Below are 16,133 nucleotides of genomic sequence, written 5' to 3'. Positions count from 1 at the left end.
CTCCCCAAAGTTTCGTTTTGTGCAGTTGAAGCGAGTGTTGGCCGCCGTGGGCAGTTTCGTTGGCCGTACATGGCCTCCGTGTTGGTTCCCTCTGCGCCACAGTCGCAGCGTTGGCTGAGACGTCGGCACATACACGTGTGTTCCGGCACGACGCAGAAACGGTGACCTTATCATTTGAGAGAGTAAATTTTCGTCGCAGTGTTTTTTTTTTTTTTTTTTTCCGTTTTTATTTCTCAGCGTAGCGTTGAGGGGTCTCTCCTAAGCTTTTGCTTTATGGCCGTGTCAGAGCAATGCCAGTCGGAGGCACCGCCACATAATTAGGCGTGCTGCTGAGAGCATTGTCGGTGCGTGGTTATGTTCGAATTAACCGTCGCAAATGCTTTCGTGTTCAAATTACCGAGCGTTGTCGCCCATTGGAATACACATAACTTTGATGGGACCACAGCGGCAGTTCGAATTAATGAGATTCGACTGTAACTATGTTTTGGAAGAAATTAATGCTTTCTGCCCTTGCACCTCAATATGGGCTTGTCAGCTTCAAATTTTACTGGATTCGGATCGTACGTTTTCTGGGATCGTATGTTTATTTTTCGCGTATTTTTTGAAAATGTATGAACGAGGTTCTACTGTACTCTTCTTTTAAAGCTCCTTTACATTGTCTTAATGACAGCAATTATTTTATGATATTTCATGTGACTATTGTCTACTTGATTATGTTTGATGTTTTCTGCACTTGCAAAAATGCCAATTCGTTATGGAAAGCCTGCAAGGGCCCTGAAAATATTCAAAAATAAATAGATATGTTAAGACAAGATTGGTTTCGAATGCATACAAATGTAGTCACTCGCCGTAGTAATAGAGCCTGATTTTTCCGACTCTCGAGATTATTCGGACCTACCCGCAGCACATCTATCCACTGCATAGAACCAATGTATTTTGGCAACAAAAATTTTGGGTCATGTTACATGAATATTTTGTGAATAAACTTCATAAATATTTTTTGTTTGAATATGGCAGATTGTTCTTGCTGCGGCTATAGAGCAAGTGCCTGATCACAGCGTCATTGCAAGATGGCTCTCAAATTTGCAATTAACAGTCAACATCTTGAGTACTAAAAGAATGGCTTACTATTTTCGACGAAAGTTTAGTATTTCTTGGCTTCAACTGCTGTATTTTCAAATTGAAAGGGGGAATGAAGCAAGCCAGTCTATTATGACATTGTGACACGTTCAAGAACTTATAAAAGTGCTAGTTAAAGCACTAGTTGCACCTTTCAGTATTTGTAACAGTGGTTAGACAGTGAAAAACCGTCACCAAAAAAAGATACCGTGGAAGTGTGCTGCTGGCTAAGCTCCTTTTTATTCTATCAACAAGAACACTTGTGAACTACAAACGTCTATGACATGTTGAGGTGGAAGAAAGTGCCACAAGATGCCAATGCCATCACTGTAGCTGCCATCCATATCTCATGCGTTTCAGCATGTCGTATATGTCGGTGCATAAATGGAGAGGCAAGACTGTGTAGTAGCAATCTGCATTTCTGCAAAGGATGCCACGCTAAGCAAGTTTTGGTGACACTCTGAATAAGTTGCAATTTGTCACCTTCTTATGGCTCATAAAAGGTTAAATACAGTGGAACCTCATTGATGTGATCGTCACGGGAACTGGAAAATAAAGCGTGATCCGAAACTCGTATCATCCAACGTATTATCCAACCAAATCGTATTATGGGGGGGGGGACGTATAATCCTGAACGATATATTACGCAGAATTGTATCAACGAGGTTCCACTGTGCATGGAAAACGTCTTGTGGGAAATTTGCATTGCTACGGTCTCTCTGCAAGCTCCTGTTTCTGAGTGCTGCCAGACGTGATTCAATTGCATCTCATCCCATTACAGACGCTGACGCATCAAACGGGCTATGGTTCCTGTGCCCCACAGGTACGTGGCTTTCTTCAGTAATATACGCCACGTATAACTGACACACAGGAATACAGTCAAAGCTCGTTATAATGAAGTAGCATTGGACACTAAAGTTTAGAGGTGTGCTAATATTGGAAACTTCCAAATAACAAATCAAATATTTTCCTATTCGATTTGGACCTCGAATCAAGTGGTCACTATTCAATTAGGTCATCTAATCGAATAGTCGCCACTCGAAAAACTGACTGCTTTTCTAATGCTTTACGTTGTCTGTCGTTCACCGCTAGGCTACCATAGCGGTGGCCTAGAAGTAGAGCATCTGCCTCGTATGTGGGAGGTACCGAGCTCAAATCCCGCTGTAGCCGGAAACCCACCAGTTTTTTCTAATGGGTAGAGATGTCCCCTGGCCTGGTGCTCGGCTCTCGTGGGGCTTTACATCTCGAAAGAGGGCCCAATAGAGATTTCAGGAGTTGTCTCTGGACGCCTCTTGTCCAACCACAGACGGCCTTGTTGAAGAGAATCCGCTGCGGCTGTGAGAGGCAAGTGCTGGCGCCGGGTACCTATCGGTAAAATAGGTACAAGCGTGCTCCCGGGCCTGGTGCTTGGCCATTATGGGACCTCAATGCTTGGTAAGGGGTGTTTGTCCTCAACCCGAAGACGTCTCCACCTCAATAGGTGCTTGGGGCGCCACATGGGAAATGGCCACCATGGGAGCGGCCCAAACATTACTTTTTTCTGTGCTCACGAGGATTTCAACGGAAATTTCGGGCACAGGCTCCTTTCCAAAGCGTATCACTCCTGAAGGAAGCCGAGCACCAGGCCAGGGTACGCTTGTACCCATTTGAACTTGTGGGTGCCCGGCGACGGTGGGAATCGAACCCACAACCTCCTGCAGCCAAGGCCTCTATCACTAGGCCACGGCTGTGGTAGCTTATATACGAGAACTTATGCCATAACTTATACTAGGGGTGTGTGAATTATCGAAAAGTTAGAATATTATCGAATATTATATTTTTAATATTCATATTCAATTAGAAAAATGGATATTTGAAAATATTGAATATTCGGTTGGATACGAATATTGACTATATTGTTGGGTGTGTAGGAGCAAACATGGTTCTTAGCATTTGTTTCTATCTAATATAAGAATATTGGGACAGTTTGATGCTGAATTTTGTGACGATTTCGTGCTGCTACCGAAATTTCACCTGTAAAGCATGCTTAGCCACTAAACGTCTGAAGTATGCAGGACAGCCAGCCAAGAGTGCCCAACGAGGGCGCGCTTTTTTTTTGTTGTAATTTTGTATTTTCTGAAATTTTTTAATTAAATTTTTTTGCAGCGCCACCCCCAATTCCGAGCTTATTGCTTGACAGCAAGTGTGATGAGTGACAACTGGCACAGGGTCAAATGCCTCCAAGTTAACGGGCATTTGATGCAGTTTAATAAGGCTCAGGCTGGTGAGGACAGCTAGTGGGTATTATTAAATTTTCCGAGTTAACATGAGCCAAATACAGTGTTTTAGTATAACAGGTTACTAGTCTAGATTTTTAACCTTGACAATGTAATTTGCAATGTTCCAACATAACAAATTCACCCAACTTGCTAAAAAATGCATGTGTGCATCATTATTTGATAGTCGATTCGATATTCAGAGCTAAGTACAGTGGAACCTTGATTATACGTCCCCCGGTCATGCGACGACCCACATTTTACGACGAATTGGTGCGGTCCCGGCAAAACCCCCACAGAAATAATGTACTAAAATCCTCAATTATACGACGCAATGTTACGCTGACCCCGCTTTGTACAAAGCCTCTCTGGTACCGTCCGAGAAAAAAAAAAAGCCCTAAGTAGACGCAGGTTGGCACTTGAACACACTGCTGCCAGCTGATTAACAGCCACGCAATACTGTATTTACCTGAATGTAACGCGACCGTGATTGTAACGCGAGGGGCGACTTTCCAGTCACGCGAAATAGAAAAAAAGACAAAGCCGCAGATGTAACGTGTGATGAACGGAAAAAGAAATGGTACCCTTTATTCAAGGAATCGCAATTGCGAAACTAGTTCTCTTCACTCGTCATCATCGTCTGAAGAGGAGACGAAGCTTTCCTTGGGCAGTATTCTCGGGCAATCACTTTCGTAGATTGTTTCACTTGCGTGAAATTTCGCGTGACTCGACACTGAAAGCGTCCCCGACAAGTGTTCAAATGTTTCTGGAGCTGTCCTAAGCTCGGTATCTGCGCCAAGAGAGCTGTCGGCCATATACTTCGAGGATCAGTGCTGGGACAAGCTGAGTCTCGCGAAAGCGAAACTTTCTCCAAGAGTCATCGCCCCAGAATCAAGTTGTCTACCGTCCCGTCGAGCTTGTTTGAGATTTAACTACTTCCCTAAATAACCACACAACCTTTCATTCGAGGTCACTATAAGACCACCTCAAGTTCCAGAGCTCTCTGGCTGCCCTCGCATTTAAAGGGCCTGCCGCTGGTCCCGCCATCCGCAAATTGTCGACTCGCTGACGTCGAGACACTGAGCCACGACAGACTTTCCCAGCTCTTCTGCCGTCAATCGTCCCTCATAGCAACCGTCATACTGAACGTGCTGCGTTGTCATAATGCCACGAATAAATGGAGTCGAACTGCAAAAGACCGCAAGGCATTGAAGCATTGTAAGCAGTCACAAGCACAGCGAAAACAGCGTCGATTCCAAGCAAAAACAAGTTCTGACTTTGGTCGACTTCTCTATAGATTGGATCGAGACGCAAGGTTTCAGGTTGCCAACAGAACACTAAAAATTGTGGGATTTAATATATTTGTGTTGAAATGGTCAATTTTTCATTATTCGAATGTAACGTGAGGGTCAAGTTTAAGTAACGAAACTCGTGCAGGCTTATTCAGGTGGTATGTACCCGTTTTTTTTTTGGGGGGGGGGGGGGCAAGACTGAGTGTCACTGCCTAGATTCCTAGTTTCTTGATCATAAGACGGTTATGCGTGGTCCCCTCAAAGTCATATAATCGGTGTTTCACCAAATTCATATTAGGTTCGTGTTCGAAAATTTTGATCTTCACACAGCCCTACTTATATCTAGGGGTGTGCAAACACTCGAATATCCCCGGATCGAATCGAATAGTGAACATGTTAGTAACTCGATTTGCAAATCGTATATCTACTATTCTATTTTTCAAATCTTCAAAATACAGTCGAACCCACTTAAAATGATTCCAGATGTAATAATCTATCAGTTATAATGACCACATTTCATGGCATTTATGATTTTCCGACCCTGCCTATTGAAGATGCGTCTAGATATAGCGAACATTTTCAAACGCGATGTACTTTTAGAACAAACAAATTCGTTTCTCCATTAAACCCGGTCGCTGTAAAAAGAAGGGTGCATGCGAGGTTCCGAAGCACGGAAGCCCGGACAAACCAGGCGCACCCCCACCCCCCTCCAGTCCGACCGCCAAGATGAGCAAGCGCCGAGTGCATATTTAGGAAGGTGCGAGGAGAGTCACTCGCGTGACTCGCTTTCAACCATGCTAGGGTAACTGTGCTTTCAAGGCATGCCTCTAGCTTGCTTCAGGGCAAAGCAGTAAGGGCATAGTTTCTACAATTACTAGAGGGAACTCTGGGGCTGTGATTATTCAACCACCATGGAAATGATGGGTAGTACAAGGATTTGTCTGATCTTCGTGCTTGGGGCTTCAGACGTTCTTGCTGGCTTCGTTTATTACGCTTTATCTGGGCCTAAATTGGCCTAATCTTAACCCTTTGCGGTCCGAAACAATTACCCACTTTCCGGCTGTCCTGGTCCGAAACTATTTTGCCAGTTTGTGGCGCCGCGAAGAAAACCGTAAACTGTGGAAGAAGAACTCGGAGGATATTTATTTTTTCTTTTGCATTCTGCAGGCAACTCCTCTACCGATATTTGAGCAGCGTGTGATACCGCTCGAAGCATTCTCCTGGGTACAGGCCAGGGTTGTTACTGCAGGTTTTGCAGAAAAACTACAGTTTCTCTCCTGCCTCCGTTTGTTTTTCGATCGCTACAAGGAGCACGGTCCTTGCTGCTTCGGCCTGGGAGCTTGAATATGAAATGGCTCCTCCCATCTAGCGTTTCCTTGCACTCTTTCCGCGCAGATGGGCCCCGCTTTTTGGCTCTAGCCCTCACGTCACCCACTAGCTGTTGGATGCAGTTGCGGCAGTACTGCAGGTGTCGCTGTTCTTTCTCACCATGATTCTGCAGCTGTGTGCGCCTCAAAATAAAGCTATTGACAATGGAAACCCCTAGAAGCTTTCACTAAATGCACCATTGTAAAACGCACGCGATGAAAAAGTGGTCATGCTTCTCAGCGAACTGCGCAAACGTGCTGTTCCGCGTGCAAGTGAGAAAGCTCTGGTATCCAGAAGCCGTGCTGAACATTGTGCTGCACCCTAGTGAAAAGAGAAGTAAACTTCAACAAAGTTTATTTATCCGTCAAGAGATGGCGCATCGTGTATACAAAGAATGCACATGAATCACACTGAGAAATATCGCGAAATTTAACCCCCCGAACACCCTTGGGTTAACCCGCAAAGAGTTAAAGCAGTTTATACTTTTTCTAATGAAGAAGGTAATAAGACTCTGCAAGTACGCATAATCGCTGCCGATTGCCGTGTTTCTATTTGTCCATGCATCCGTGGCGTAAGGGTTTCAATTATCGGGCTTCTGTGCTAGAAGTCCTGTGTTCGAACCCTGCCATCGGACCAATTTAATAACATTTATTTGATTATTTGTAACGCAGTGCTTTCTTTAAAATGATCATTTTGCAAAGTCGGGAAGCCATTTAAAGCCAGAAGGTCGTAGTTTAGGCAGATTCATGTACTACCCGTAATTCCCATTCTGGCTGAACTGCCCCGCTCGCAGCTCCCGTATACACTGGCGCCACAGTTCCCACTAGTAATTGCATGAAACACTATGGTACAATTTACGGGTGACTGTAGCCTCCAATCTCGGAGGCCACAGTGGCGGCACCCTAGAGTAGAGTTTTCTGTGCTGCACCAATCCCGGAATCTACAGCGGCGGCACTCTCATTTTACGCAGCTCTCTGTGCGGCACCACGTGCGCTAAGTTATGTACTATCGCGCTCAGTAATGAGCTACAACACGAAAGCGCGTGTCAAAGCGGTTTCGCCTTGTTGCTCATACTGAGCGTGATAGTACGCTGTTTGGACCAATTTGCGCCAACGGCCACTCAAGTGTTTCTGTCGATATTGTTGCTGCCCGAGTCAGCGTGAATGTGGCACGACACGCTGCTGCCACGCAAAGTTGCGAAAAGTCTGGCCGTTACGGTTCATCAATGCTTCATTTACTTTATTGCTGATAACGGCTTGCAGTGGCGTTCTGCCTTTCGGACATTGCAATTTTTTGGCCGAAGCGATATTAAAATACGCAGCTCTCGGCGTGCACAGTGCCCAATGCTGCAGCTGTAACGGCAAGTCCTTTGCAAAGTGCTGGCATGCCACAGTAGTTTCCGCTTCCAGCCAGCTAGAGCGCTTTGCTATCCTATGTAGAATCCACTCATTCCACTGATAGTAAAATATATCAAACTCTTGAAGAAAAAATGGCAGCGAATGCACTCGTAGTTTCGAAATGGCAGGTAATTGGAACTGGCTGCAGGCACTGTTTTCAAGGGGCTAAAATATTGCATTTCACTCTTTAGGTGACGTTTTTAATGGAAAATTGCAGCTAGATGCAGAAAAGTGCTGGCAACAAAAATGAAGGTGCCGAATATGTTATTTTCGGACCAAAGCAGCGTCGAATTGTAACTGCCGACGCCAACTACAGTGTCGTCAGCTTTTGCGCGTTTTGAAGGGCGAGTCCACGTATAACTTACTACTGATACAATGACCACTTTCGGAGAAACTAAGTTTGTCATAAGCGGGTTCGATTGCATTCGGTGTAGAAACCCGCACAGTGCCACAAGTCACATGCGCCACGGAGCCTGTTGTGCTTGATTCTGTGTCGCGCGAACTTGCCGTGATCCTCCAGATTTCTGAACAGATATCAAATCACACCAAACCTGGCAATGAAACGATGCTGACAGCTCTTGCTCTTTACCCTCAGCCCCGACTACTAGCGGAGCGGGGATCGAGTCGCATTATGTGCAGTCCTTTTGTTGGGCGCGTAGATGTGCTTAACGATAACTCGCCTGCCGTAAAGTTGGGATAGCCCTTCTATATGTTGGAGAAAAACTGGAAAGCAAAACTTTCTAGGCAATAAATAAAAGATTGCCGCAAAACACAATTCCGCTATTAAACTGAGAACCTCATTGGTATTCAGTACAACAGTAACATCACCAATTCATTAGCTTCAGAGGGAGAAAAAAAAAAAAAGAAAAAACTTGATTCTATTCAACATAAATTCAGTTGTTAAAAAAAAGACATTTTCCGAACTTTCTATACTAGAACTGAGCTGTAATCAGTGCTGGCATACTAATTTGGTGTTCCCTTTAATAAGAGTAGACCATACTGTATACCTTGATTTCTATGTACCTAAGTTACTGATAGCTTGCTACATTTTTGTTACTGCAATTCTAGGAGGCTCCAGAGTTTGTGCAGCTCCGTATTTTGTTGGCCTAAATTTGTAAGCATTAAATTTTGTGAAAATTTTCTGATATTTAATATTCTTTTCGGTATTTGGTTTTCTTTTCTTGATTCGATTTAATATTGTATTCAAAACCTAGTACAGCATAGACTGCTTATAGCATAAGTTGGCAGAGCCTCAAATATCAGTACTATAAGTGGTACCACACTATAACCAAAATAACATTTTTCAAAGGCTGCACACGTACAAAACATGTGGACCAAGCAGCCGTGTGTATCTGAGAATCGAAGCAGGCAGCGTTTCCACTGTGATAACAGCGTGCTTGGCACTGTGCCAAGAATGTCGTCATGTCACACGTAGACAATGCATCTTGTGCTGATCACGCGAAAGGAAGCGTGCTTGGCGCTGTGCCAGGAATGTCTCACTCGTAGACGATTTGTCTTGCGCTGGGCACACGAAATTGACGGTATCCCCAAAAGTGACGATTTGAGAATACGGCACATCTTTTCAGGCCACTTGTCGAATAAAATCACTAAATTTTTGGTGAATCCGGTATTTCGGACTTCCGTTTATTCATACTTCTTGGCAGTCCCCGTCGAGTCTGAATTACCAATCGGCAACTGTGTCCTTTTCCTTCTTTTGAATTCTTTTAGGAAAACTTGTATGCATGAATAAGCGCCTAATATGCAGACAGGGTGTGCAGATATCAGTGCATCTAAGATCAAGCCTGACACCGGGGGACTTAAACCCACATGTTGAGGCACAGGCATTTGCTTGGCATGCAGCCAGCCTTGTGTATGATGCTGGACACAAAATAGGCCTGCCTCCAACAATTTTTACAATCACTGGGGTTGTTACACAATGCTGACTACCAGCTTGGTAGACTGTGATGTGTATAGTTGGAACAATCCAATCAAATCGCAGGCAGCCAGCCATGCAACTGTTCTCCAGGTATTTCTGTGTTTGCAATTCTGGTCCAGACGAGGAGCTCTCTTCTGCTGAACAGTTTCTGGCTGCCCCTATTGGGGCAGTCCTTCAATTTTACAGCCAAGCTGTACGTGGCTAGCCTATTCGTGCGTCGGTCGCCTGTACACAGAAACTATCATCGTCAGCAGCGGCTCAGGTGTTGTCTTCCACAGCTGGCTCGTTGGCGCCCCTCGGCGCAAGCCACGCGAACGCGCTCGTGCCACTGCACCCGCGTTGAGTCGGCTTCTTCCACAGATGGCTTCGTTGCCGCTCATCATTCCAGCGTAGAATTTCTCTTCTGTCGTCGTAATGGGGAGGCTGCATTTACAGGGGTATGAGTCATTCATTGTCTTACATGACTGACAGATTTAATATTGAAGCAATTGTGAAGAATCGCAAGCGGCAATGTGATAACGGCGGACTGCAAGCATACCGTCAGTGACGTTCTCTCCGTCGCAGCCGAACGTGTGCGTAACCTCATAAAAAATACAGACGTGCCATTAATTGAGGAAGACACTAATGAACCGTCGGGATTAACCCAGTGATAAACACCGGGGCCACACGTTTCAGCTTCGCTGGTTAACCATCTGTACGGAGTGCTTGGGCGGTGATATTTCTACAGCGAAGCTGTTTATGCGGACCAGTCGTCCTTTCGCTAAAAAGGGGCCACGTCACCTAGCAGGAGAGGAGAGGAAAAGAAGAGCTCAACCCTGTGAGAATGCTGTGAGAGGGTGCAGATGAAAAGGAGAACGAGGATGGGGGGTTGCATAAGTTGCGCCGTCCAATACTCGCGTTGGAGAGGGAGAGCGTGAGGTGTGCCAACCAATGGTGGTGTAGGAAAATAAGTAGGTCAACGGAGGAGTGGGGTGTGAGAGGAGTTTGCGTTAGCATTGGTTGTATATACGGAGCTTTGGTCAAGGACTCTTGTGTGGGAACGCCGTAGAAAAAGCCTGAGGAACGCCGTCGCCCGTGGACGCCGACACGTCCCATCCCCCGCAAGTAGCGCCATTTGGGGCAGCTTCGCTGTTCGACCATCTTCACGGAGTGGAAGGGGCGGTGATTTTTATTTATGAGATTCATGCACAGTGCCTCAGTGGCTATGGCTTTATGTTTATGAGCACGGGGTCTTAGGTTCGATTCTCTACCACATAAGCCGCATTCCGATGGAGGTAGAAAACAAAAACACTCGTATGCTTAGATTTAGGTGTACGTTAGAAAACCCTAGGTGGTCAAACTTAATCCGGGTCCTCCCCTATGACGTCTCCCATAGCCAGTGTGTGGCTTCGGCACATTAATCCCTATGATTCGATTTTGATTTGACTTGTGAGCAGGTTTAGGCTTTGAGTTGGCCTGCAGAAGTCTCCACTACCTTGTTGTAACTCTATGCTAAGCCCTGTTGGTTTTTCTTTCTTTCTTTTCTAGTACGGTATTTTGATGTATGTTCTCTCTTCTTTGGCTTATGCCTAACCTCGGGTAGCCCAGAACAGTAATCTTGGGCTATTTTTAGGCACACCCTGCTTGCATATTAGCCTTTCTTCAGATTGCTGTCTGCTTGTTGGCCCAGATTCATCTTGCCATTTTGCCAAATACGCACTGCCTTAAACCCTCCTGCATAATGGAGTATGTCTTCAAATAACTTTTTATTAGATGTACTGGATGTGTTGAACTTACATTTAAAAGCAGTAGAGGCAGTTGTCAGGCCATATTTTTGCTTAGACTTTGTTCTCTTGCCCAAAAATATTGTAGTGCCCGAGACAAACTGCCCTGTAGTAAATGCCTGCATGACACAGCAATATGTTTGCATACATTAAAAGGTACATGAAATATTAAGTTTTGAAATACTCAACCTGGTAACTTTCGAAGCCTTTGGGCCCAATAATGGCTGAATTACCCAAATATACAGTGGGATTCATGACATTGCAATAACGGCAGTGGCGTTGTACTGCGGTTGCTGGATCCAAAACTGAAGGTCTTGTTTAATAATCAATAATCGTTGAGCTACCATGACTGTGGTGGAAAGTACGTGGATTTGTGTAATCTTTCTGCTTGATCACGTTAAGTGTTCTCCTGACTTTGTTTGTTTTGCTTTATGTTTTTGGATTTTCAAACGATGACACTGTTCTATATGCGTGAAAGCAGCAACTCTAAGCGCACATGCTAATTATTGCAAATTGTTTTTAAATGCAATATGTTGTTGAAAATGCTCAGTTTGCAATGTCACAAAGTAGTTATAAGCAAGGAGGACCAGATTTTAGCGAATTCTTGTACTAACCACCGTGCCAAAATCTGGGTGGACCACCATGCTTGCGCGCAGCGCCTGTAGATACTAGCACCAAAGTTCCTTGTAGTAAATTTTGTTTGGGAATCTGCTGTGTTGTGTTTGTCTTGGCTGTCAATTTGAGCACACAGAGCTGAAACAGGGCTACAGGTCTTGCACCAACAACCGTCGGTCTGCATTCATGGCACTTCGGTCACTGTGGCTCGTTGCACTGTCCCCTGTCTCAACACCCAGCATGCGTGTCTGCAGAGAGCGAGCGAAGCGGTGGCGACGTCGGTGGCTCTACCAGCAGCACAGCCGCAGGCCGGCTCCATGCCTGCCGTGACGCACGTTGTGATTCACAACGTGCCCAGCTCCGCTACTATTGTGACGCGAGCTACCCGTTCGTCTTCCTCTTCCTCGTCCTCCTCAGCTGTCCTTGCGGCATCAGGCAGCAGTTCGGTCGTGACGTCCAGCGAACAGGTTAGGTTGCAATGCTCACAAGCACGGCGAGCAACAGACGTTCGTGCCAGGCATGACTGCTTGTTGCGAATGGTGGTGGAGCACTGGATACCTCCTCTCTTAATGCTTGCTTATGCCGCACTGTGCACTAGCCTGCTTCTTTACTGCACTAGGGGTCTCGAGATTGTGGAGTGAGGTGTTGTGAGTGGCTGTCTTAAGTGGGAGGGGGGCAAGATGCAGCATTGGGTGGGCCTGTTCATTTGTCTGTTCTGAAATCTCCGTGGGTGTGGGGTCTGCTGCCCGGAATTCCGTTTTTACAGCAGACTGCCATCTTTGGCCTACTCGGCGCCAATCCTGTCAGCTTTGTGTTCGTGAGAGCAGTTGCGTGCACTTGTTGATAGGTTGCCTTCAAAGGAGCATGGACACAGAATGTATGTGGGACAATGCACAGAACCAGCGGGAAAAGCGCGGTGTGTTGTTCCTGTATGCCCTGTATTTGCTGTGTCTTTGTGCGTGCACTGCAGCCGTTTGAAGATTTTGTTGCATGGTTCAAAACCCCTTGAGCCTCGTTGAGTTTCCTGTGAGACCCTCGCCTTCCTTCTGACGGTGCTTCACTTTTGCCCTTGGCTGCACCATGCCATGGTGCACAAAAGCGGTCCTAAAGCAGCACTGAGGTGAAATACATTAAACAGTACTGGCATCTGTTTGCTGTCAAGAATTTGTAGCTCCTAGTAGTTGCACAGGTAGCCCTGACTTTTTACCTTCTGGCAGCCTTTGGAGCGCTTTTTTTGGGGGGGGGAGTCAAGGCCAGGAATGCCAGGAAATTGCCAGTTGCATGTAGGTATTGGTTGCAAGAAGCATTCGCTTTTTTCCAACATTGACATGTCCTCTTCACCGCTCATGCCCACTGTTCACATCACGTCAAGGGAACACGTAAATTCGAAACGTGCATTCCCAACATTATTTGTGCTCGAGTCAACAGCACTACCCATGGTAAACTCGAAGATTATATTCTTCGTGCAATCTGGTGTATTCAGAATCTGTTCCAAATCCTTAATACCAAATTGCAGACTGTGCCCAGTAAGGACTAATGACCATTTTCAGCTGCCAGCCATTTGATTGCGATATAGTTTCCTGTCCAGGAGGAACCAATAAGCAGCAGCAGCTGCATGCAATGTATAATGTACTTTTGATGGTGCATTGCACAGCGACACAGCCACTGTGCAACAACTATGTTGCAGACATGGCCAAATTGCATATGCATGTTTTCAGTTGGTAAGCACATGGACAAACTCACTTTCATCAGTCCTGGCTATGTGGGAATTGTGTTAGAAACGCATTCCATGCAGTTGTCACATTTTTCCAACATCAGGCTACCTAGTTCTTGTCAATTGACGAAGCTGACCGACTTGCTGGCAGTTCGTGTATGGGATTCTAGCATGTGCGGAAATAAGCACATCAAAAGCACGTGCAGTTTGTAGGAGTCCTTCTTTCTTTTTTTTTTTTGCTTGCTTGTTTACTTTAGCGGTGTCTTTGTTTTTGTGCAGCGAACTAAGTTGGCTGTTTTGCTCTTTGCCCGACATCTGTCACTGCTTAGCCCCCTTCTCTGTTGCGGTTGCACGTTCTTTGCATGTAATTCTGCTTACATTAGATTGCGTGTGTGCATTGAGTGTCTCTTGGCCATTTATTGAATGTTCGGTGGTCAGTGATTCAAACACGTTAATCGACCTGCATGGCAACTGACACTTTCTGTGCCGCCAATGAAAGATAAGGTAGTGTGGTAACCAGTGTCATTGACTGTTGTGCCAAAAGGTACAGTAGTCGGAATCAATATATTATGTCATAAAAGTGATAGAGAGAGAGCGTGTGCTTGCTTAGGAATGCTATTTTGATGCGTGTATGTTTTGTTGTCTTTTCCCCTACTACTGTGAATTTCACTAGCTTTTATTTATGTACACCACCAGCTTCTAACGATCTGTGTTGAGGCTAGTAGCATCGTGCTAATGTTCACATGTTCAAGACAGCGTCATGTAGGATACTGCAAAACAGCATTCTTCATCTGCAGCTAGGGGTACTGTACAATTGTGGTGGCTTCTCAAGTTCAGGGTGCGGTGGCACATTTAGTTGATGATGCCAAGGCAACACAGATAAGGGTAGACTAGCCAATATGTTTTAGGCCTAAGAGTGTGTTCTGCAGCGCACTAACAAAAAAACACAGACTGAGCAAACCGAGAGAGATGAGAAAATATGCTTCTAGAAATATACAACAGATGGTGAAACAATCTGGGAGCTCGCCAACTTCATGTTACTGCACACAGTCGACAGGAGAGATTAGTGAACGTACAGGTATGTCAGTGACATGGCAGGCCAGAAATGCAGAAACGCAGAAACATACAGGTGCTATAGCCGTAGCTGTTCTGGGCTCACTCCCCTAGTCATTTTGATATCCGCTGGCATTCGTCGCGGGCATCCAAAAGCGTTTTCAGTCCTCGTTACCAGAGAGTAACAGTTGAAGTTTTACCTCTCAGGCGCTCGGCCGATGTTACAAAAGAGAAAAATATTGTGCCCAGAGAGTGCGGTCACGCTGGTAACTTTCGCCCATAATGTAGCACCAACATAAAAGAAATAAATGAGGCCAGTGGTAAAATGCGAAAAACCAGACAAGGAAAGAGGAGGAATAAATAGCTTTGTCTCTCTGATTCATTACCAAGGAACGCTTCCTTCACAAACAAATGTAGTTTTCTTCTTGACAGGAGATAGCTGTGCGCCCATCTCTAAATGTTTACACCAATCGTTGCTAAGACGCAGCAGCACTAAATATCTTGTAAGATTGCGTGGACTAGACAAGAAATTATAACCTGAGGCAGCATGACAGCAAAAGCAGGTATTTAACGTGAGAACTCGGCGTTTCTTGTATAACTGTACTGTGTATGAGATTTTTTGCAGGTCAGCGGAGCTTTGCAGGGCAGCCAACTTACAAAGGAATGCAAGAGGTCCATTCTCAGATGCACATATGTGTGTGTGTGTGTTTCGGCTGAAGCACTTGGACTGTTTCTTCAGTCTGAAGCTTTCTTAGCGAGGCTTCCCAGACTTTGCTGCCCGTGGCTGCTGCTTGCTGCTGTCGCTGTCTCACGAAATGGCTCGCACAGTGAATTAATCAATGGACCTTTTTAACAGCGAAGCTGTTTAAACCAGCTGTAATTTGTGGTTCGTGGTGCGTATCAAGAAGCTACCAAGAAAGAAAATAAACTTTCTTGCTGAGGCGGGATTTGAACCCGCGCACCCCCGGTCCCAAAGCGAGCGTTGTAACCACTAGGCTCTACAGCCACACTTGCAGAACATGCATTTATGCGAACCATATGATTGTGTTCGAGCGTCGTCATCTTCGTCCACAGCTGGCGCGTGCCGTTCGTATGCTCGTGCTCTGCGAAGTGAAGAGGTTTTGTGTGCTATGAGAATGTGAGAGAGAGAGTGACGGATTCACGGAGCAGGTCTCCTGGAATGCGGTGTCGGTGTTGCAAGCTGCGCTATGCAACGTGCAGTGACGGCCGTAAGTCCGAGACACGCGAAAAGAAATTATCATCATCATGAGTAATAAGATGAAAAGTTCGCGCGCACTTCCGGAAAATGCTAGGCTACGATCGCCCAGCTTTGCTGTTTCAAGCGTTGCGCGGCCGAGTGCAAGGTTAAGCGTTTTTTTTTTTTTTTCACATCCTTGTAAGTCAGCTGTCCTACAAAGCTGCACAGAACTGTCTTATAGTTCTCATATCACACAGTGCTTCCATCTTCTCTTACAATAGAGACAGACGCAAACACTGGACATAAACAGGAACAGTAACAAAAAACACTACTGTTAAGGCCCCCTTAACTATTTCTCAGATGATCATGTCACATGGGGAAATTGCCCATCCCTGCAAAAACCCAATTTCTGCTTAGTGAAGT

General features: G+C 45.5%; 1 protein-coding gene across 9 annotated transcripts in view; it reads left to right on the top strand.

The window, feature by feature from the left end:
• Positions 1–16,133, top strand: part of LOC119461623 (sentrin-specific protease 7-like) — a 109,069-nt gene that overhangs the window by 52,441 nt on the left and 40,495 nt on the right. For 7 of the 9 annotated variants that reach the window (XM_049671773.1, XM_049671770.1, XM_049671771.1 and 4 more), the window contains 2 exons: positions 1,901–1,942; positions 11,985–12,212. In XM_049671773.1, the coding sequence (XP_049527730.1) occupies positions 1,901–1,942; positions 11,985–12,212 (270 nt within the window). The remainder of the gene's footprint in view (positions 1–1,900; positions 1,943–11,984; positions 12,213–16,133) is intronic. The other 2 variants (XM_049671774.1, XM_049671775.1) reach the window with 2 other exon arrangements.

This window comes from Dermacentor silvarum, chromosome 8 (genome assembly GCF_013339745.2).
Source record: "Dermacentor silvarum isolate Dsil-2018 chromosome 8, BIME_Dsil_1.4, whole genome shotgun sequence".
In the NCBI taxonomy this organism is placed as follows: Eukaryota; Metazoa; Arthropoda; class Arachnida; order Ixodida; family Ixodidae; genus Dermacentor; species Dermacentor silvarum.
This window is presented reverse-complemented; position numbering and strand designations above follow the sequence as displayed.